At 50.5% G+C, this 22092-nt stretch overlaps 1 protein-coding gene across 3 annotated transcripts in view; it reads right to left on the reverse strand.

The window, feature by feature from the left end:
- Positions 1-777: 777 nt before the first annotated feature.
- H6PD (hexose-6-phosphate dehydrogenase/glucose 1-dehydrogenase) overlaps positions 778-22092 on the reverse strand; it is a 37636-nt gene continuing 16321 nt past the window's right edge. For all 3 annotated transcript variants that reach the window (XM_054440580.2, XM_054440590.2, XM_054440574.2), the window contains 2 exons: positions 9853-10122; positions 778-8659 (listed from right to left, as the gene is read on the reverse strand). In XM_054440580.2, coding sequence (XP_054296555.1) covers positions 7299-8659; positions 9853-10122 — 1631 coding nt within the window. In that variant the 3' untranslated portion in view covers positions 778-7298. The remainder of the gene's footprint in view (positions 8660-9852; positions 10123-22092) is intronic.

Genomic DNA, 22092 nt, shown 5'->3' on the forward strand with positions numbered 1-22092 from the left:
AGCAGGGAGGGGACGCCCTGGGCTACCCCCCGGGAAGGAGCAGATCCCCCGCACGCCTCCCATCTGAGGGACAGGCGGGGACGGTCACTGTAGCTCCGGTTTCTGGCCTTCATACATCTTCCCTTGCAGGCTCTGGGCATGTCTCACCCGTCTCTGTCCCCTCCGCCGTGGGGTCCCTGCCCAGAGCTCACCTATTTCGAATGGGCGTGCTGCTCCTTTTGCTACCTTGTGGTGTCACCAAGCCTGCGTGGGTCCTGCATGCTGTTGGTGACAACCTGCAAATCTCTAACTCCTGTACCTCAAGTGGTCCTGAAGTCCTATTTGACTTCCCCAAAACACTTACATTCCTGGGAGTGTGACACAGCTTGGAGGTAGGACTCAGGCAGGGGACAGGAGAGAAGACAAATGAAGGCATCAGGCTCTGGTGTCCTCAAAGACCCTCCCCTCCTGACATCTCCCACTCAGGGGTGAGCTCCTTCCCCTCCAGGGGGCTGCCGGGAAGGTTGGGGGACTCTTCTCAGACTGCTTGGAAGTCTATGAAATGCGATCGTCCTGCCCACCGCTGTCTCTCCCATGAGGCCCACAGACCCTCTTGCAAATGGAATGCACCGGCTTGCTCAGTCAGACACACTTACACTTGCAACGGGCAGGCGGCTGTCCTCCGTTCACGGCCCTCACTCACCGCAGCCCTCCCCTCCTCCAAGAACACACACAGCATGATGCTGGGGCCCATAAACCCCTACACCTCATGCCCCAAATGAAGAATTAAAGCCCGGATTTTGGCAAATCAATTTTATTGTTTAAAAAAATAAATGTTACATTTGACATAGAAAAAGACATTTTAAAAATGTTTTTAAAAGGTTTAAAAAGGCATTTGTTCTGGCCAGGCATGGTGGCTCCCGCCTGTAATCCCAGCACTTTGGGAGGCCGAGGCGGACGGATCACCTGAGGTCAGGAGTTCGAGACCAGCCTGGCCAACATGGTGAAACTCCGTCTCTACTAAAAATACAAAAATTTGCTGGGCATGGTGGTGCAATCCCAGCTACTCAGGAGGCTGAGGTAGGAGAATCACTTGAACCCGGGAGGCAAAGGTTGCAGTGAGCCGAGATCACGCCACTGCACTCCAGCCTGGGCGTCAGAGCGAGACTCTGTCTCAAAAAAAAAAAAAAAAAAAAAGCATTTGTTCTGAATGTGCCTCATCATCCCAGGCAGGCATCTGTAAGTTTCCATTGTTTCCATAAAAACCAGTGGGGTTCCCCTCTCTGAAAAAAAGCACGAACATTCTTGCTTGGCAGTGGGTGGTTCTCATGCCCACGCCTCTCCACCCAAGGGAACAGTCTCTCTGCTCCTCGCCTGGCAGAAGGCCAGACCCTGAGTCCCTAGCGCGGGGCAGAGCACAGAAACATGATCCAGATGCAGCAGGCCCCGCCCGTCTAGTTCTCCTGCAACAGCCTCTTAGCACTGCTCCAATCTGACCTGCCCGGCTGGAAACACAGTTCCCACTCCGGCACAGGTAAAGATGAGCTCCCAGGACCCAGCAGGGGCTCTGCCCCTGGGATCTGCTGCCAGCCAGCTCTTCCCGGTGGACAGAACTAGGAGGGGCAGGCTGTACCCAGCACATCTCAGAGAGATGGAGGCAAGCTGGATTCCTGATGATTTCCAGCTAATACAGGTCCTTCCTCCTGCATGCAGGCGCCCCGTAATGCTTTATAACAGGCACCTCTAGACTTCTGTGGGGGTAAAGTGAAGGACCCAAAGTGACACAGGCAGTGTCTGTTCACACTTCCACTTTCAAAGCTAACTACTAGCTGTTCAAATATACTCCATACAGCTTTCAGCAAATCAAAGTGTTTACCTCTCCCACACCAAGGGAAGAAAAGATACAGACTGCCTTTAAAGCACCTGACAGCAAGGCGAGGGTTTTAAAGATCAGCCTTGAGAATCAAAACAGCAGCAGAAGTGTCATTACTCCAGTGCTCTCCCTTCCCGTGCGTGGGTCACACAGAGACAGGTACATCCCCAGTGCTTTGCAAACAGAAGCGCTCCCAAAAGTTGGCTAGAGGGAACGCTTCGGCAAAGGGATCATCTTCCCCCTGGCTTGCTGGACTCTCAGAAATGCATCTGAAAGCCCTTGCCATCCTGTCTTGTGCTGATGACAGCATGAGCCCGGTTGCACCTTGCTCAGCAACAAGCTGCAAGATCCTCAGCTTCTCACTCATACCCCACCTTGAGCTGCTGACGGCGGCCTGGAGAACCGTGTGTGGCTGTTCCTGGATGACATTTGCTGTCACTAGTCTTCCCAGAACACCCACTGCCCAGGGTTTCTGCTGCCTTCCCTGGTGGACAGATTTTGCAGGGAAGACTGAGGAAATGGGAAGGGGAGCTCTGCTCTAAAGCAGAAGGCACAGAAGGTGGGGTTTTTGTTTTATAGGGAGACTGCCCAGTGCACTGCAAAAGGAAAACCAAGAACAGGGAGTGCCCAACTCACCCCCTCTGCATGAGCAAATGAAGATGGACACTGGACTGTGCCGACTGACACCGGGACTCACACTTGCCGGTCAGTGGACAAGAGGTAAAAGCAGGCAGGATTATTACAGGAATAAATCTGCACTTCCAACGAGGCAGCTCCCATGACTGAGTTACAATGCTTGGAGCCCCCGAGGGCACAGTGGCACCAGCTGGGAGGTTGATACTGCATCACCGCTTCGGATGCCCTCACAGGCTCTGATTCGCTGCCAGGTGCTGGTGAGGCTGGAAGAACTTCCTTCCTTCCTATGTACAATGCAAACAGCGCTGCTTCAAGTGCTACCCACACGGGTGCAGCCTCACGGGAGAGTTGCAGAGAGGGAATGCATTCAGTTCAGCCAGCGGACGGCCAGGGGTAAGCAGGCCCTAGTGGGTCACATGGCCTATGACGTCTGGAGACCGCAGATCTTCACCCTCTGGAGTCTCATTTGCAGGGTGGATGGGTGCTAGGGTGTCGTCCAGTCACTGTGGCCACCTCACCCTCGTCACCACGGGCCTTTCCTGTGCTGTGCTCACTCTGACACTGAGATGCTGCCAGGCAGTTTTGTTTTTTTTTTAATCAGTGGAGTAAGTTCTAAGGGAGCCCCATGTGCTTAAGATAAAAACATAGCTGGTAAAGTGGATGCAGAGGCTGCTTCTGTGAGGCTGCATATATCTTACAGGACAAAAAGTTTTGTACTTGAAAACCAAATTCTGGGAAATAGCCCTGCAGGTTTTTGGGAAGCTTCTCCCTCCCTGTCGTGAGTTCCACCTGGGCCCTCCGGGAGAACAGGGACAGGAGAAACACAAGCAAAGCAGACAGGCCCGGAGTTGGGAGCCTGAGCCCTCCAAATTTTGGAATGGAACCCCTTGAGGGACTAGTCTGGAATAGCAGGCCAAACGGTAGGAAGCTTTGATTACTCTGCTAATTTGGGGGCCCAAGAGTAGGGCTAAAGCATTGTCTGCAGAGAAACGAACAGGGAAATTCAGTAAGAAGGGCCTATTTTGACTTGCAGGTGGCAGAAGAATTTGTCCCCAGATTTTGATCTAGCTTAAAGTCCCTTGATTCCTTCCCCTCTACAAATGGCAATCATGCTTGCCCTAGAGATGCTGACTGACAAGGTCTCCCAAAGGAGGGGCCCTTCTGCCATTTATGGGCCCCTAAGTGCACACATGAGCTTCCATGCAGATGGAATCATCGGTCCCCACCAGGGAACCTGGACTGTGGGAACTGCCGCCACCAGAGGACCAAGGGCTTCCAGGTCAGGAAGAGGCAAGCAGCCTGCCTGGGAACACAGCGCTGGAACCTGGAACCCTACAGACTTGGGTTCTGAGCAGGGCTGCTCCCTGGGCTGTTGTCATCACTCTTTCTTTCCTTTTTTTTTTTTTTTTTTTTCTTTTTTGAGACAGGGTCTTACTCTGTTTTCCAGGCTAGAGCGCAATAGTGCAATCACACCTTACTGCAGCCTCAGCCTCCTGGGCTCAGGTGATCCTCCCACCTCAGCCTCCTGAGTAGCTGGGACCACAGGTGGGCACCACCATGCCTGGTTTTAAAACTTTTTGTAGAGATGGGGTCTCACTATGTTGCCCAGGCTGGTTTCAACCTTCTGGGCTCAAGTGATCCTCTCACCTCAGCCTCCCATAGTGCTGGGATTACAGGCATGATCCGCACCTAGCCCAATTTAGTGAAATTTAAGAAGCATTTTAAAAAAATGAAAACTAAAAAATAGAGGATATCCGAGGTCCTAAGGGTAAGAATTTCTTTATGAAAGCTGCTTGGAAAACAGTTGTAAACAAATGGACTGATTTATGATGGAAGGCACGTTTCTTGCTGCAGATCATGGTCCGAAGTTTGAAAGCCACCAGCCTAGAGGGTTCTGAAAACTTCTCCTGCCTAACACAGCTGAAGGGAAAGGGGTGGGTAAGGGCGGAGGCACATGGACATCTCCAGGTTTGGACTTTTCCAACGTGATTTGCAGAAGGCACTTGATTCTGGAAAGCAGACCTTTGGCATTTCGACCCTCACTCACACTCCCACACCCACTCCGCACAGATCGGTGGTGCATCCGAGGCAGGGCTGAGTTAGAACAGGACATCCTAGACTCGGCGGCGGCAGTGACTATTATTCAGAAATGGCACATCAAGGGCCGGCCTGCCCTTCATCCTGCAGGGGTACTTGGGCATGTGGAGGCCCCTTTCTCTCTGGTGTTGCAACTGGAGAGGAGTCGGTTCCTGAAGAACAGATGGGAGAGTGCTGGGGCCAGGTACCCTGGGAGAGAGGAGGGAAATGAAAAGAAATCCGGCACAGGAGCTGCGGGTATCGTGGCAGTCAGGAGGCGGCAGTGCGGTGCAAGGGCTCCTCCACGTGGCCAGCTGTGGAACTTCCACCACGACTCCCTGTCTTCTCCTGAGCCCGCCCGTCACGTGTAGCAGCTCAGATGCTGGGGCGCCAGGAGGGCGGCTTCCCGGCTCTGGGCACTGTGGTTCTGTCCTAATGAGGGGCGCTCTCTGGGTATAAAAACAGATGTTCTGGCTCACGCCTGTAATTCCAGCACTTTGGGAGGCTGAGGTGGGTAGACTGCCTGAGCTCAGGAGTTCGAGACCAGCCTGGGCAACATGGTGAAACCCTGTCTCTACTAAAATACAAAAATCTGACAGGCATGGTGGCCGGCGCCTGTAGTCGCAGCTACTCGGGAGGCTGAGGCACGAGAATTGCCTGAACCCAGGAGGCGGAGGTTCTAGTGAGCCAAGATTTCGCCACTGTGTTCCAGCCTGGGCGACAGAGAGAGACTCTGTCTCAAAAAAAAAAAAAAAAAAAAAGAGATGCTCTGTCTGGCCTGGGTTGTTGTTGGTGGCCAGAATAAGTAGGCTGAACAAGAGCCCCAGCTTGGGAACCATGTCTTAGACTGGCATTGAAAATGAAAGCCAGGATTCCTTTAAATCCATAGCCTTGAAGCGTAAACAGTCCAGAGAGAAACTGACTTCGCCATGCTCCCTCACCCAAGAAAGCCCTCTCTGAAAATGTGCTAGGAAGTTTGTATCTGCCTGATCCAGAGAGCAAGTGTAAGGTGTGGGAGAAGCCAGACAGAAAAATCGACCTTAACCAAGAGTTCCATCTCCCAGTCTTAAGTTGTGGGATGTTGAACAAACAAAACTACACATGTCCTGGGAATTTTGCTTTGTGTTGTTTTTTAAAAGCATGTCAGAGCCCTCCTTGGGGGTTTCAGAAAAGCAGGTATTGCTGGTCCATGGCTTCTCAAGATCACAGTCCCCAACCTACGCTCACCGAGAAGATACCGGCTTACTTCCCCAGTCTCAGGCAGAGAGTTAGTGGTGAAGTGAGAAGTAGCAGGAGAGACTGGCAGACAGGAAGCCACGGGGTCACCAAGGGGCAGGGAGAGAAGGCCTGGCTGCGGCCCTGTCACCCGCCAAGCGAGCCCCTGAAAAGGCTGTGGGCAGCCCCCCTGCCAGTGAGGCCTGGCTCCTGTCTGGTGGGAGCAGAGCCGCCTGGATGGCCCAGTGTCACTCGATGCTCCATCTCTCTCCCCGCTAATGAGCTGTCACCTCAGTGGGTGATTTAACTGGATCTTTCCTGGTAAAACAAGACGGGTTACTGAGAGCGGAAACACCCACTCGGGAGCCCCTGAGACGGAAATGACCCTCTTAAATTGGGGCTCTCTGGAATGGCCTGATTATCTGCACCCAGCATGCTTCATGGAGGAAGGCTAGCAGGACACAGGAGCAGCGGAGGGCAGGGGTCCTCCCTGAGGAAGCTGGGGGAATGAGACCCCACCTCCCCACGCAGAGCAAGTCATCAAATGAGAAACGGAGCTCCAAACAGCGCTGAGATTTCTGGGGCTCGGTGCAGTAGCTCACACCCAAGCACTCTGTGGGTGGGCAATCCCAGCACTCTGGGAGGCTGAGATGGGAGGATCGCTTGAGCCCAGGAGTTTGAGACCAGCCTGGACAACAGAGCAAAAGCTCATCTCTGCAAATATTTTTTTTAATTAAAAAAGAAAAAAAGATTTCTGGAACCCTTTCCACAGTCTAGTCTTTGCTGCTGTATTCCTGTTATCAGCCCTCATTCTCTATAAATGGAGTCTGAGGAACAGCAAAGACACAGGGAGGAGCCTGGAATTCCTGCTGCACAGCCAGGATGGAGGAGAGAGGGATGGCAAGTGGGAGCAGGTGGAGGCAGTGAAGAGGAGGGCCAGAGGCTAGAGGTGCAGAGGTTCTAGAAGAAGGGGCAGCTGGGGAAGGAGGGGCTTGACCCCCTCAGGGTCTAAAGACAGTCCCCAGTGCCCCTGCTTTGCACGGGGCAATATACTCCCCTGGGCGCCTCTGCACCCTTCTGTCCACCAATCATGCTCTGAATGTTCCCCGGGAGCCAGTTCAAGGATCACCTCCCCCAGGAAACCTTCCCTGATTAACCTCAGCCCACCACGTCTCCTCTTGTGAACGCCGGAGTTTGAGCGCCATCCCTTGTTGTGCTGGCTGATATGAATGTGTAACTGCTGGAGGTCTTTTCTTAAGACTCTCTCCTGGCCTGGATTTGAAGCTTCTCAGGAGCAGACTCCATTTCTTCCTTGTTTCTGCATCTATCCACCACTACACAGAGCTGCCGGTCAAAGGCATTGGGACAAGGCCTTGTCCTGCCCTCTCTGGGGCCTGACTGTGGGACAGAAGGTTCTGGAGAGCCAGGGCACGCTGGGCAGGTGGTGGGGCCGAGAAGGGAGGGAAGACACGGGCGAAGGAAAGCACAGGAGCGGAGCGGGCAAGGGGCACAGGCGCCCTCATCCCAGGAAGGCGTCATAGTCCATGTACCATACCAGCTGGCCGGAGTGTGGCAGGACACCCGAGATGGGCCACTTCTTGGGCTCATGGCCCACCCGGCTCACCAGCGTGGTGATCTCACGCTTCATCCTGCCCATGACCAGGACAGCCACCTTCTTGGCACGGTTGATGAGAGGCAGGCTAAGGCTCATGCGGCGGTGTGGCTGGGAGGGGCTCGTGGTCAGCACGACCAGCTGCTCGCCGTCCAGGCCGGTGGGCGACTGTGGGAAAAGAGAGGCTGTGTGCCCGTCGGCACCCATGCCCAGCAGCACCAGGTCGAAGCTGCTGTTGGCCACCAGGGCTGAGATCTCCCTGGCGTAGATCTGGGCGCCCTGGTCCTCCTCGGCGCAGAGCCGCTGCTGCAGATGCACAGGCATGGGGTGGATGTTGTAGTAGGGGATCCGGACGTGCTGCAGCAGGTGGGCCTGCAAGCCCTGGAAGTTGGACTCCGGGTCCGAGAGTGGGACGCAGCGCTCGTCAACCAGCCACAGGTGCGTGTGGGCCCAGGGGAAGCCATAGTGCGCCGTGGCCAGCTGCTGGAACAGGGCTACGGGGCTCGAGCCCCCCGACAGCGCCAGGTGGAACTGGCCAAAGCGCCGCACGGCTCGCACAGCGGTGGCCTCGATGTCATTAGCCAGCTTAGAGATCAGCTCCTCGGACCAGGCGGAGACCAGCGGGCTCTCTCGGTACTTGGCCCTGAGGACCTGGAAGTCACTGGGCATTGGGGCCGGCCCTGGCCCTGGCACCAGCTGCTCCGGCTGCTGCTGGGAAAAGAACAACCGGCCGCTACTGAACTCAAAGTCCAACAGACGGCCGTTCTCAGCTCCTCCAGGGTAGAGGCGTGGGGCCTTATGGGCCAGGCTCTCCAGCAGAGGGGTCCAGAAGTCCCAGGAGGCCAGCAAGTTCTCTGTGGTGATGAAGGAATCCTTCCGGCCATGGAAGATATGGGATAAGAGGACGGAGTGGGCGTCCCGCTCCTGAACAGGGCTGTAGGCGTAGTAATCGGACAGAGGGCTGCCGAAAAGGCGGAGCCCAGGTGGTCCCTCCATTTCCTTCCAGCTGGAGGGCAGGGAGGGCCTGAACAGGTTCCTGCTGACCAGCACGGCAGGGCTGCCCAGGTCGCCGTGGCCGATGTGGAAGACGAGCTGCCGGGGCAGGCACTGGCTCTGCGCCGCGGCCCAGTGCTTTTCGCTCTGCACACAGCAGGCCTGGTTCTTGAACAAGATCCGAGCGTAGCCCACTCTCTCGTCCAAGGCTTTGCCAGACATCAGGATGAAAGGCACGCCCTCCCAGCGAAGGTTGTCGATGTGCACTAGGACGGCTGGGGCGAGGGAACAGCAGAGGGTGACTCTCTGGCACAGACCAGGACTCTCCAGCCAGCCCTCTCCTCTCCTTGCCGGTCCCTCTGGGTGTCCCCCTGCCTCAGGGAAGCCCCTCACCTTGCCATGCTCACCCCTCACCTGGCATCTCTTCCACAACCTTCTCTTCCCAGTCCATGCTTGAAAACCGGCCTCTGGGGCTATCTCTATGGCTTTGACACTATGGTTTTGACACCTGCCTTTGTTGAAGGTCCCTCTTAGAGTTATGGTCCCCCAGGAAAGGAGAACCAGGCTGACAGCATCCAACCTGGAAACTCTAAAGGATGCCCCACAGTGGGGGCAAGTAGGGTGGGGGACCCTGACTCTTAGGTATGTGAGGAGTCAGGGGGTCCTACAGAGAAACATGCTCCCCTCCTGTTTGTGAAGCATTCAGGATGCATCCAACGCAGGGTCAGAGGTGCGGGGTGAGGAGACAGTCACCAAGCAGAGGCCCGTGGGTGGGGTGTTGGCGAGGAGGGGCAAGGCCTGGTGGCAAGAGCCAGGGGCTGACAGTTCCATGCCCAGGTTCCAAGCCTGGTTCATTTTGACGACTTCACCGAGCCTTACGTTTCCTCACCTATAAAACAGGGCTAGTGGTCCCTGCCTCGTGGTTGGTGCGTGAGGCTTCTATGAGAGGCATCTATAAAGCACCTGGTATACGGCGCGTGCTCAACAGGCAGCTGTGGCTCTTACTGCCTGGCTGCTACCTGGTGAGAAGCCAGCCTCTCCCAGAGAGCCCTGGGCCTCTGGAACTGCCCAGAGGACAGCCCTGGCACGGCACTTGGCCGCTGGAAGTATCTCCAGCTGTGGCCAGGCAAAAGGCTTGTGGCCTCACTGGGGAGACCCTATGAGGCAGGAACCAGGTCTGTCTGAGCCTCGCATGACAAACCCTTGGGAAGCATCTAGGGCTGAACTGGGGCTGACACGAGGCCATGGCCATCGGGATGTCCTTCGCCCTGAGGGCACCACCAGCTGGCCTGCCACTTTAGGCTGGTAGGAGGCCAGGGAGACAGAGGAATGCCATTGTTGCCTCCGAGCACCCTGGGGGAAATCCCACCTCAAGTCCCCTCCACCCCACCCAAGGGCGTCTGCATTTGGAAAGCTGCTCCCGGCGAAGTGGGCAGCCCAGTGCCCCATGCCCGGCCCCAGGGCCCACCTGCGAAGGTCGGCGTCAGGCTGTGGAAGCTATCTGGCTTCTGCAGCTCTCTGCGCACCTGCTCGCTGTAAGACTGGTACTGGCCCACGATGGCACTGCCCCTCTGCAGGCCCCGCAGCGCCTGGAAGACCTGAAGCTTGTGCCGCAGCACAGCCTCCGCACTGCTGACATTGTGCGGCAGCTCCATGGCCACGAGGGTGAGGACCTCCGTCAGATGGTTCTGGAGGACGTCGCGAATGACACCGTACTCCTCGTAGAAGCTGGTGCGGCCTGGTGGAGGGAGGTGGAGAAGTGGGGAGGATGTAAAGACAGGCCAGAGCATCAGATCTCCCCGAGGTGCACCAAAACCCCAGCCCGCACATTCATCCTGCATCCTCTTCCCCCAGTCCACAGGGCCTATAAAAATGGTGCACACCAAAGCCAACCTCACCACGAAAAGGAAGACAGGAAGTCTTGAAGCCACCTTTGTCACTGAGAACTACCGTAAGAGAAGGCGTCAAATCCGTGAGCCTCTCCAGAAATCCACATGAAGAAAGCTCTGTTCCCAGCAAAGGCCAGATTGCCTCTGCAGATACTGGCCAGCCCCTCGCCCCGCCCTGCCTGGCCACTGCCAGTAGGAGGCTCGGCACTGTGGGGGCTATGGCACCATGGCAGGAACTGCAGCACCATGGCAGGGGCTGGGGCCCCAGAATATGACTGCCACCTACTAGCATGTGATCTTGGGTAAGTTACTCGACTTTTGTTCCTGCATCCTGCCCTTGGATGAGACTAACAAGTGCCTCACTACCGGGCACATACCTGTGCCAGGGAATGTGCCTGGAAGTGGGAGGGAGGGAAAGTGGGAAGAAGAGAAAAGGAAGTAAACAAAATTACAGAGCAGTTGTGACAGAGGGTAATGAAAAGGCCCCTCCGAGACCTGAAGAGCCAGCCTCACAAAAAGCCAGGGAGAAAGCATCTCAGCTGCAGGGACCCTCAGGTGCCAAAGCCCCGAGGCAGGAAGGAACTTGGTGTGCTGGGGGCCAGATGGAGGTAAGCAAAGAGCGGGGACAGCGGTGAGGCTGGAGAGGAGGAGATCAGGGGTCTTGCAGGACAAGGTGAAGAGGCTGGACTTTTTTCTAAGATCAGTTGTAGGGGGGACACTGGAGGGTTTGAGGCATAAGACGAGACCTGACCTGTACTGGGGATTGACCCCTGGTCTTGCGGGGAGAATGGGTGCAGATGCCGGGAAGGCAAGGAAGAGGCTGCACAGCTGCCCAGCAGAGACAACAGGGCCTGGCCTAATGGGCAGTACAGGAGCTGGAGGGGAGGGAGCGGCACCCCGGAGTCAGGATTGACTGGACCTGCTGACAGATGGGGTGGGTGTGAGCAAAATGGAGGCCCCAAACATGAGCCCTGGAAGTGGGGCCTGAGCAGAGGGACGGGCAGTGGAGGCGCTCACAAACACGGGGAGGCGGAAGCAGAGGGGTTTAGTGGAGAATTTAGGTGTGTTTAGGCTGAAGACCCCCAGGCGCAGATGTCCAGTTGTCAGGTGTACGGGGTAACTGTGACGATAAAAGGGAAGAACACCTGGAGAACATGGAGCAGCACGCCTAGCGTAACAACAGCAACATAACAACACCAGCCTAACAACATAACACCAGCATAACAGCAGTGCAGCAACACCAGCATAACAACAACATAACACCACCAATGTAACAACAGCAACATAACACCAGCCTAACAACACAACACCAGTATAACAGCAGTGCAGCAACACCAGCGTAACAACAACGTAACAACACCAATGTAACAACAGCAACATAACAGCACTGGTGTAACATAACAACACGAGCATAACAGCTGTGTAACACCACCAGCATAACAACAACATAACACCAACGTAGCAAAAGTAACATAATACCAGCTTAACAATAACATAACAACAGCAATGTAACAACACTGGCGTAACAACATAACACCAGTATAACAGCAGTGCAGCAACACCAGCGTAACAACAACATAACACCACCAATGTAACAACAGCAACATAACAACACCGGCGTAACATAACATTAGAATAACAGCAGTGCAACAACACCAGCGTAACAACATAACAGCAGCAGAGTAACAACAGCAACATAACAGCAACGTAACAACACTGGTGTAACAACAACATAACAACACTGGCGTAACAACAGCAATGTAACAACACTGGCGTAACAACAACATAACACTGGTGTAACAATAACACCAGCGTAACAACAACAAAACAACACTGGCATAACAACATAACACCACCGTAACAACAGCAACATAACAACACTGGTGTAACAACAATGCAACACCAGTGTAACAACAGCAACATAACACTGGTATAACAACAATATAACAACACTGGCGTAACAACAGCAACATAACACTCGTGTAACGACAACATAACAACACTGGTGTAACAACAACATAACACTGGCATAACAACAGCCACATAACACCAGTGTAACAACAACATAACACCAGCTTAACAACAGCAATATAACACCAGCTAACAGCAATGTAACAACACCGGCGTAACAATGTAACAACACCGGTGTAACAACAGCAACGTAACAACACCAGCATAACATAACACTAGCATAACAGCAGTGCAACAACACCAGCATAACAACATAACAACAGTAACATAACACCAGTGTAACAACAACATAATAGAGTAACAACAGCAACATAACAACACCAGCCTAACAACAACATAACAACACTGGCGTAACAACAGCAACATAACACTGGTGTAACAACAAAATAACACCAGTGTAACAACAACATAACACCAGTGTAACACCAGCGTAACAACAAAACAATGCCAGCATAACAACATAACACCAGCAACATAACAACACTGGTGTAACAACAATGTAACACCAGTGTAACAGCAGCAACATAACACTGGTGTAACAGGTGTAACAACAACATAACAACACTGGCGTAACAACAGCAACATAACACCAGTGTTAACAGCAATGTAACACCACCAGCATAACAACAACATAACACCAGCTTAATAACAGCAATATAACACCAGTGTAACAGCAACATAACAATACTGGCATAACAACATAACAACACTGGTGTGACAATGTAATAACACTGGAATAACAGCAATATAATACTGGTGTAATAACAACATAACACCAGCGTTACAACAACATAACAACACTGGCGTAACAGCAATGTAACAACACTGGCATAACAGCAACGTAACAACACTGGCGTAACAACAGTGTAACAACACCAGCATAACAACGTAACAACACTGGTGTAACAGCAACATAACACTGGTGTAACAAGTTGTAACAACAAAACCAGTGTAACAACATAACACCAGTATAACAACAACACAACACTGGCACAACAATGGTGTAACCATACAACACCAGTGTAACAACAACATAACAACACTGATGTAACAACAACAACAACATAACAACACTGGTATAACAACAGCAACATAACAACACCGGTGTGGCCAGGCGTGGTGGCTCATGCCCGTAATCCCAGCACTTTGGGCTGAGGCAGGCGGATCACGAGGTCAGGAGATCAAGACCATCCTAACACGGTGAAACCTCGTCTCTACTAAAAAACACAAAAAATTAGCTGGGCGTGGTGGCGGGCGCCTGTAGTCCCAGCTACTTGGGAGGCTGAGGCAGGAGAATGGCGTGAACCCAGGAGGCAGAGCTTGCAGTGAGCTGAGATCGTGCCACTGCACTCCAGCCTGGACAACAGAGCAAGACTCCGCCTCAAAAACACAATCAAAAAACACTGGTGTAACAACAGCAACATACCACCAGCAGCATAACAGCAGCAACATAACACCACCGGCATAACATCAATGTAACACTGGCATAACAACAGCAACATTAACACTGGCATAACAACATAACAACACCGATGTAACAACAGCAACATAACACCGGCATAACAACATAACAACACCAGCATAATAGCAGTGCAACACCAGCATAACACCAACATAACAACAGTAACACCAGTGTAACAACAACATAACAACACCAGAGTAACAACAGCAATGTAACAACACCGGTGTAACAACATAACAACACTGGCATAACAACAACATAACAACACTGGTGTAACAACAGCAACATAACAACATTGGTGTAACAACAACATAACACTGATGTAACAACACCAGCGTAACAACAACAACAAAATAACGCTGGCATAACAACATAACACCACCATAACAGCAACATAACACTGGTGTAACAACAATGTAACACTAGTGTAACAACAGCAACATAACACCAGTGTAACAACATAACACCACCAGTGTAACCATAGCAACATAACACCAGCATAACAACATAACAACACCAGCATAACAGCAGTGCAACAACACCAGCATAACAATGTAACAACACTGATGTAACAACAGCAATGTAACAACACTGGTGTAACAACAACACCAGCATAACAGCAGTGTTATGCTGGCATAACAGCAGCAACATAACAACATTGGTGTAACAACAACATAACAACACTGGCAATAACAACATCAACATAACAACACTGGTGTAACAACAACATAACACCGGTGTAACAATGTAACACCAGCATAACAACAACAACAAAACAACGCCGGCATAACACTGGCATAACAACAGCAACAACGGTGTTAACAGCAATGTAACAACACCAGCGTAACAACATAACACCAGCTTAACAGCAGCAATATAACACCAGCATAACAGCAATGTAACAACACTGGCGTAACAACACTGGCATAACAGCGACATAACACTGGTGTAACAACAACATAACACGAGCGTAACAACAACATAACACTGGCATAACAGCAATGTAACAACACTGGCGTAATAACAATGTAACAACACCAGCATAACAACGTAACAACACTGGCATAACAGCAACATAACACCAGTGTAACAACATAACACTAGTGTAACAACAGCATAACAACAACATAACAACACCGGCGTAACAACAGCAACATAGCAACACCAGCATAACAGCAATGTAACACTGGCATAACAACAGCAACATTAACACTGACATAACAACATAACAACACTGGCATGAGAACGACATAACACCAGCGTAACAACAACATAACACTGGTGTAACAATAGCAACATAACACTGGTGTAACAACAATGTAACAACCCTGGCGTAACAATATCGGTATAACAACGTAACAACACGGGCGTAACAGCAGCAATGTAACAACACTGATGTAACAACACCAACATAACACCACCAGCGTAACAACAGCAACATAACAACACTGGCATAACAACACTGGTGTAACAACAGCAACGTAACAATAGTGGCATAATACCAACGTAACAACACCAGCATAACACCAACGCTGACAGCAGCCCTGGCCCGCGCTGGGCCCGCGCCGCTCCTCCCCATACTCACAAAGACCCTGCACGCAGGCACTGTGATCACTCCTGCTCTGTGAGTGAGGAAGGAGGCAGGTGACCAGGCTGGGGGGGCAGAAGCAGACACTGCTTAACCACGAGCTCCACTCCACTCCCTCCTCTGAGGCTCAACCCCAGTGAGCACTGATTATTGGTGACTCCAATATACAGGACAGTCCCAGAGCTCAGGGTTCCAACGCGTACCACCTCACAGGAGAGTTCCAATGCCCAAGTCTCCTCACAACTTCACCTACAGAGAGAGCTTGGCCTTAGACACGAGGAGCCATCGTTTCTCAAAGGCTTCTGCACGCAGGACCCCTAACCTGGGATTCGTTTGTTCACCCAGCAAACTCCCACTCATCGTTAAGGGCTCAGCTTCTAGGAGCTTTGGCCTGCCCCTTCTGAGGGGCCCTGGCTTCTCCTAGCCCAGCTGACTGTAATTCAGGCTTGTTTCTCTTTCTTCCCCGCTACAAGGGAGGGGAAGAAAGGCTTGTTTCTCTTTCTTCCCCACTACGAGGGAGGCTCCATCTGAATGGTATCTGCCCTCTGCTGCATCCCTAGCCCCTAATACAGCCCTATGTTCAGACAGTGGACAGCAGAGAAAATGAAGATCCACACATTGTCATGGATAAACCTCCAAAACGTAATGTGGTGAGAAAGCAACATGATTACTTTGATAAAATAAAAATTAATTTGAAAATAGGATATAGGCCAGGCGGACTGGCTCATGCTGGTAATCCCAGCACTTTGGGAGGCCAAGGCAGGAGGATCACTTGAGCCCAGAGTCCAGGAGTTCAAGACCATCTTGGGCAACAAAGTGAGACCCTGTTTCTACAAAAAATTTAAAAAAAAAAAAATTAGCCAAGTGTGGTCCCAACTATTTGGGAGGCTGGGGTGGGAGGATTGCTTGAGCCCAGGAGGTCAAGGCTGCAGTGAGCTGTGATCGTGCCACTGCACCCCATCTAGACAACACAGCATGAGACCCTATCTCAAAAAAAAAAAAAAAAGAAAAAAGAAAAAGAAAACAGGATATAAAGTGACCAAAATAAACAGAGCTTCAATAAATGAAAAATATAATTGGAAACTAGAAATTCAGTAGATGGGCCTTACAGATGAGAAACAGCTGTAAAGAGTCAGCTAGCAGAAGACAGAGCTGAAGCGATTCTCCCAAATGCTGGACACAGAAACAAAAAGATCCATGCTCGGACACATACAGGATGACTCTTGTTCAAAATTAAACAACAGGTTGTTTAGGGAACCAGGCGTGCATGGAAACACAAAGAGAAGCGAGGGAATAATCTATCCACAACTTGGAAGCGTAAGATGAGGAAATAGGTCAGAACGTGGGGAGGGAAACGCAGGAGAATCAAATTCTTTTTTAAAAACGGGTGGTAGGTGCATTGCCGTTTGTTATCCCATAGTTCTGTATCTCTTCCATGCATTCTGTAAACTTTAAATTTACCTAGTATCTAGTTAACATTTAATTCCAACAGACAAAAAGCAGCAGATTCTAAGTTCAGGCGTGCCGAGCCCAGCATGCTCCCTCCCAGCAGCCACTCTGGGTCCATGGCGCCAGTCCTGAGCACCTGCCCTGACTGGGTTGGTGGTATGCACTCTCGGGCCAACCAGACAGCAAGCATGTCCAGGTCATGGCTGGGGGAACAACCTGCCCTGAATCCAGCCTGATATGCCATTCCTGACAGCAGCACCAGTGCTGGGGGGCAAGAAATGAAGCCGGCAGCCACTCGTAGGAAGGCACCCTGTCCCCGGCCATAGCAACCAGGAACTGGAGGGTGCAGCTCTGTCCAGGGATACTAAACCTTGAAATGAGCAGGAAGTCCAGCCCAACTGTGCCAACCAAAATGCCAAGAGTGGTCCCCACTGGGAAAACAATGGCTGAGTTCCCCCAGCTCTGTAGTGTTGTGGCCTTCAAATTTCTTGTGCTATTGTTGAGAAGACATCCAGAAAAAGAGAAACTGATGACAGCAATGTTTGTGGATCAGTCCATTTATCCTCAGAATAACAACATATAAGGAGGCCCTTCTATTTCCCCTATTTAAAATATAAGGAACCTGAAGTTCAGAGAGGTTGGATAACTTACCCAAGGTCACACACAGCTGGTAAAGAGGTAAAAATAGCTTCAAACCCAGGCAGTTGGACCCAGAGCCTGCAATTCTTACCACCAAAACATTTCCCTTTTAATTACCTACTACTCAACCCTACAACAGAATGGTGTGAAGTTGAGTGGCGTGGGCACCACTGGCCTTTAGAAACAGAGCACAATGAAGAAGCTGGCTGAGCTTCTGGAAGGAGGGGTCTAGGGCAAAGCTCAGAGATTCCAATGCCTACCGGGGCCAGCAAAAGCGAAAAGGATGGAGTAAGGCTGGTGTCCCTCAGAGGTACAGTTAAGTACCTCAGCTGCATTCAGATGGTGCCTCACAGGAGTGTGGGCCCAGGGTGACCAAATCTTCCAATTCTCCTTTTCAGGAGAATGTAAAAAGACAATTCTTCCCTTCCCCTGCAATAATAGAACAGGAAAATTAGGAATATCTTGTATTTGAAAGGCACCTAAGGCCTGGCACAGTGGCTTATGCTTGTAATCCCAGCACTTTGGGAGACTGAGGTGGGCAGATCTCCTGAATCCAGGAGTTCGAGACCAGCCTAGGCAACATGGCAAAACCCCATCTCTACAAAAAATACAAAAATTAGCCAGGCATGGTGGCATACACCTGTGGTCCCTGCTACTTGGGAGGCTGAGGTGGGAGGATCACTTAAGCCTAGGAGGTCAAGGCTACAGTGAGCTATGATTGCACCACTGCACTCCAGCCAGGGCAACAGATCAAGACCCTGCCTCCAAAAATAAAAAATAAATGAATAAATAAATAAGAGTTCTTGGCCTCAAACAGTTAAACAGAGTCATGATCCTCCAGCAGCCCCACTCCTGGGTTTATACTCAAGAGAAATAAAAATGCAGGTCCACACGAAAGCTTGTACATGAATGCTCATTGGAGCATTATATGTAACAGCCAAAAAGTAGAGGCAACCCAAATGTCCACTAACTGGTGACTGGATAAATTACGGTATATCTATACAATAAGATATTATTCAGCAGTAAAACGAAATGAAGTGCTGGTACATGCTAGAACATGGGTGAACTCTGAACACAGGATGCTAAGTGACGGAAACCACACACTGTATGATCCTATATGTACAAAATATCCAGAACAGGCAACCCCGCAGAGAGAATGCATTTCTGTGGTTGCCAGGAGCTGGTGGGGGGGGGGGGAGTTAGGGGATGACAACTAAGGGGTACAGGACTTCCTTTGCCGTGACGAACATGTCCTAAAATTGATTGTGGTACTGACACACAACTCTGTGAATACACCAAAGCTCACTGGCCTGTCCACCTTAACTGGGTAAAGTGTAGTAGGATTTATGAGTTACAGCTCAATAAAACTTTTTTAAAAAGGTTTTAGAACAGGGAAGCAGAACCACGAAAGGGGTACTTCAGGAAGATGAAGCCGTCTGCGACCTCCAAGATGAACAAGATGGGACTGGTGGTAGTGAAATCAACGAGGCAGCCTTTGTTGCAATCAAAGGAAGTAACAAAGGTAGGAGGGAACGAAGTCACAGTGAACTGCAAAGAAGTTATTATAGCAGATGAATACAAACTACTTGGTGATTGGCTGGATCCTTGAATGGTGGTACAGAGCTGTGATCTGCAGTGTGGTCTCTGGAGCCAGGCTGCTCCAGATTATTTTATCTTATTTTATCTTATCTTATTTTGTTTTATTTTATTGGAGATGGAGTCTCCCTCTGTTACCCAGGCTGGAGTGCAGTGGCACGATCGTGGCTCACTGCAACCTTCGCCTCCCGGGTTCAAGCAGTTCTCCTGCCTCACCCTCCCGAGTAGCTGGGATTACAGGCACACACTACCAGGCCTGGATAATTTTTGTATTTTTAGTGGAGATGGGGTTTCACCATTTGGCCAGGCTGGTCTTGAACTCCTGACCTCAAGTGATCCACCTGTCTCGGCCTCCCAAAGTGCTGGGATTACAGGTATGAGCCACCGTGCCCAGCCTGCCCCGGTTTAAATACCGGCCCTGCCATCTTTCAGCCCTGTGATCTCCAGCAACTGACGTCACCTCACATGCGAACAAGCAACAATCCCCACACCTCCCTTACAGGGCTTCTGTGGGCCTGAAGGAGTTAATATCCACACAGGGCTTGGAACAGTGGCTAGCACGCAGGAAACACTGATAAAGACTGGTTGGAATTTTTCTTATGACGGATGCTGTAAGAGAAGGGCTACGAGCCTGGTCACTCAGAGAGCACTGTTCCCATTTGAAATAAAGAGGTTAGAAAACGCAGTTGGTATTTCATGAGAAAAATGCAGTGATGGTTTTCATTCTAAATCTGCTGAATCTGAAGGGATGGTGCAACACCCCATGAAACAATCTAAAAGGCGGCTGGAGGTATAAACTAGGGCCTGGGGAGACAACGCACACTGGAGATAAACTGGATTTCATCAAACCTGAAATGCCATCAGTGGCGGAAGCATCGCTGTTTTATAACCCCTAAGAAAGAAAAGGGTTTCCAGTTCCACTATGTCACCCCATTAAGGACAAATCCAACTTCGGAGACGTCCAAATATGAAAAATATGCGTCTTCCAATCAATGAATTACAGTGGATTTATATGTCAACAGCATAGTTAAAGCTTTAAAAACAGATGAATTTTTGATGAAGGGAACACAACAGAGTCCCTAAAAGCCCTGTTATCTGCTTACTATTCATTAATGTAGCGAATCCCTAAGCAGCCCCTTTCCTATTTTTATCCTCTCTCAATTCTCAAAAAGAATGCATTCCACGGGTTTACTACCTGCTGGGTAAAAGAGAGCTTCCTTTATTCCTTAATTTCAAGCTTCAGGGGGTGCGCCTGTGTTTAACACAGCCTGTAGATTTATGGACTTTGCCTGGTTGGCTCCAGCTTTCCCGAGTTTAATGCAGCAACCGGGACTGTGGCCTGGCACCTGCCTGGGAAGAGGCCATGCAGCTGAGTGCAAGGACAGGAGGCGAGGGGCTGGCCCTCCTGCTGATGTTGATCTTTTCTAGTTACTGCCCATTATTGTGGACTGATTTCTCCTAAAAATGATCTATATTGGCTCCTAGTATCTTTTCCCAGGTTGAAAGTTGAGGGTTGAAATGCATCAGTATATGAAAAGGATAGAGAAAAGCACAACCAGGGTGGACACTGGGAGGAAAGACCCCCTGTAAACTTGGCTCCCGCCTGTGCACATCCAGAGCTCGTCCAAGGTCAGAGGATGACAAAGCAGGGGGGGCCATGGCTGCACCCGCTGGCTATACTGCTCAGTCTCATAACAGAGAGTAACAGCTAGAAAGCACTTCTCCCCTTTGGCCCCGTCGTTCCACTGCCGAAGTATATACTTAAAGGGAATATATTTTTTAAAATGCTCATAAATGTTCTCGAATTAGATAGTAGTTGCATAACTTTGCAAATATACTAAAACCCACTTAATTTTATATTTTAAAAGCGTAAATTTTGTGGTATGTGCATTGTATCTCAATTTTTAAAAAAGCTCACAAAGTACTATCTAAGCTAGAAGCTGGGGAGATGGGGCACTCCTGTAGTCTCAGCTATTTGGGAGGTTAAAGCAAGAGACGATCACTTGAGACCAGGCGTTCCCTGGGTAACATAACAAGACTCCATCTCTAAGATAATAATAATAAAATAACAAAAAACTAGAAACAACCAAAAAGCTTAATAAAAGAGTTTATAACACATATTCTGTGGTATGAACAGAACTGAACAGAAATATAAATATTAAAAGGTATATATTGTGCAGTCTGCTAATACATAGAGATTTAAATACGTATACGACTGTGTGTGTATATGTGAAAGAGAAATATGACATAAAGAATGGATATTAAAGTATGACAGATCAATTACAGGATTTATATAATAATCCAATATAAGTCACGTGGAACTCAGACACACTGCAAGAACACTGCCGCTGCCTCTCCTTGTAAACTTGGAAGAACAACAACACTTCCATTTGTACCGTATTTCCGTGTGCATTATCTGATTTAATTCTTAAAACTACCCAAGAGAGAGAGGTACCGGAGCTATCAGCATTGTATAGATGTGTGCTGAAGGTCACAGCCTTCAGAACTGGGACCAGAAACCCCTTCCTCGTTGCTTCCACACTGTGGGAAATCCAGGTTTTCTCAACAAAAATAGATTCAAAAAAAAAAAAAAAAGACAACTAAGAGCCAGCTGCAATCCCTATCAACACCTTCTGGGATTACTAAAAATAAAGAGAGGTGAGGGCCAAGGAGAGCGCAGTGTGCTTGCTGATGCTCTCTCTGGACAGGAGATCCGGCAGCTGCCCTGGGTTCACCTTGCAGACAGCTCTGCAGATGGGGCGGGAAGGGGAACCGGCCCCACTGAGCGAGCTCCTGGCCCCTTCTGGCACACCAGGCTGGAAGGCGGGACAGCTGGTGTGTGCCTGGAAGGACCCTGGATGCCCTGGTCCCTCGGTGAGAGGCATTGAACGGTCACTCCAGCCCTCAGAGGTGGGCAAGCATCAGGCTCCTTTCCCCATGTCAGGACAGGGACCCTCCCAGCAGTGACATCCTCAGGAAGTCTCCCTCCTTCTTTCTAACAACAACAACAACAACAATGGGCCTTCTACACAGAGGGGAAACTAGGGCAGCAGGGAGACTGGCCCTGAGTGCGTTCCAGGAGGGAGACCAACTGCTGAGGGCCTGGCCAGCCTG

Source organism: Pongo pygmaeus, chromosome 1, assembly GCF_028885625.2.
Source record: "Pongo pygmaeus isolate AG05252 chromosome 1, NHGRI_mPonPyg2-v2.0_pri, whole genome shotgun sequence".
Lineage (NCBI taxonomy): Eukaryota > Metazoa > Chordata > Mammalia > Primates > Hominidae > Pongo > Pongo pygmaeus.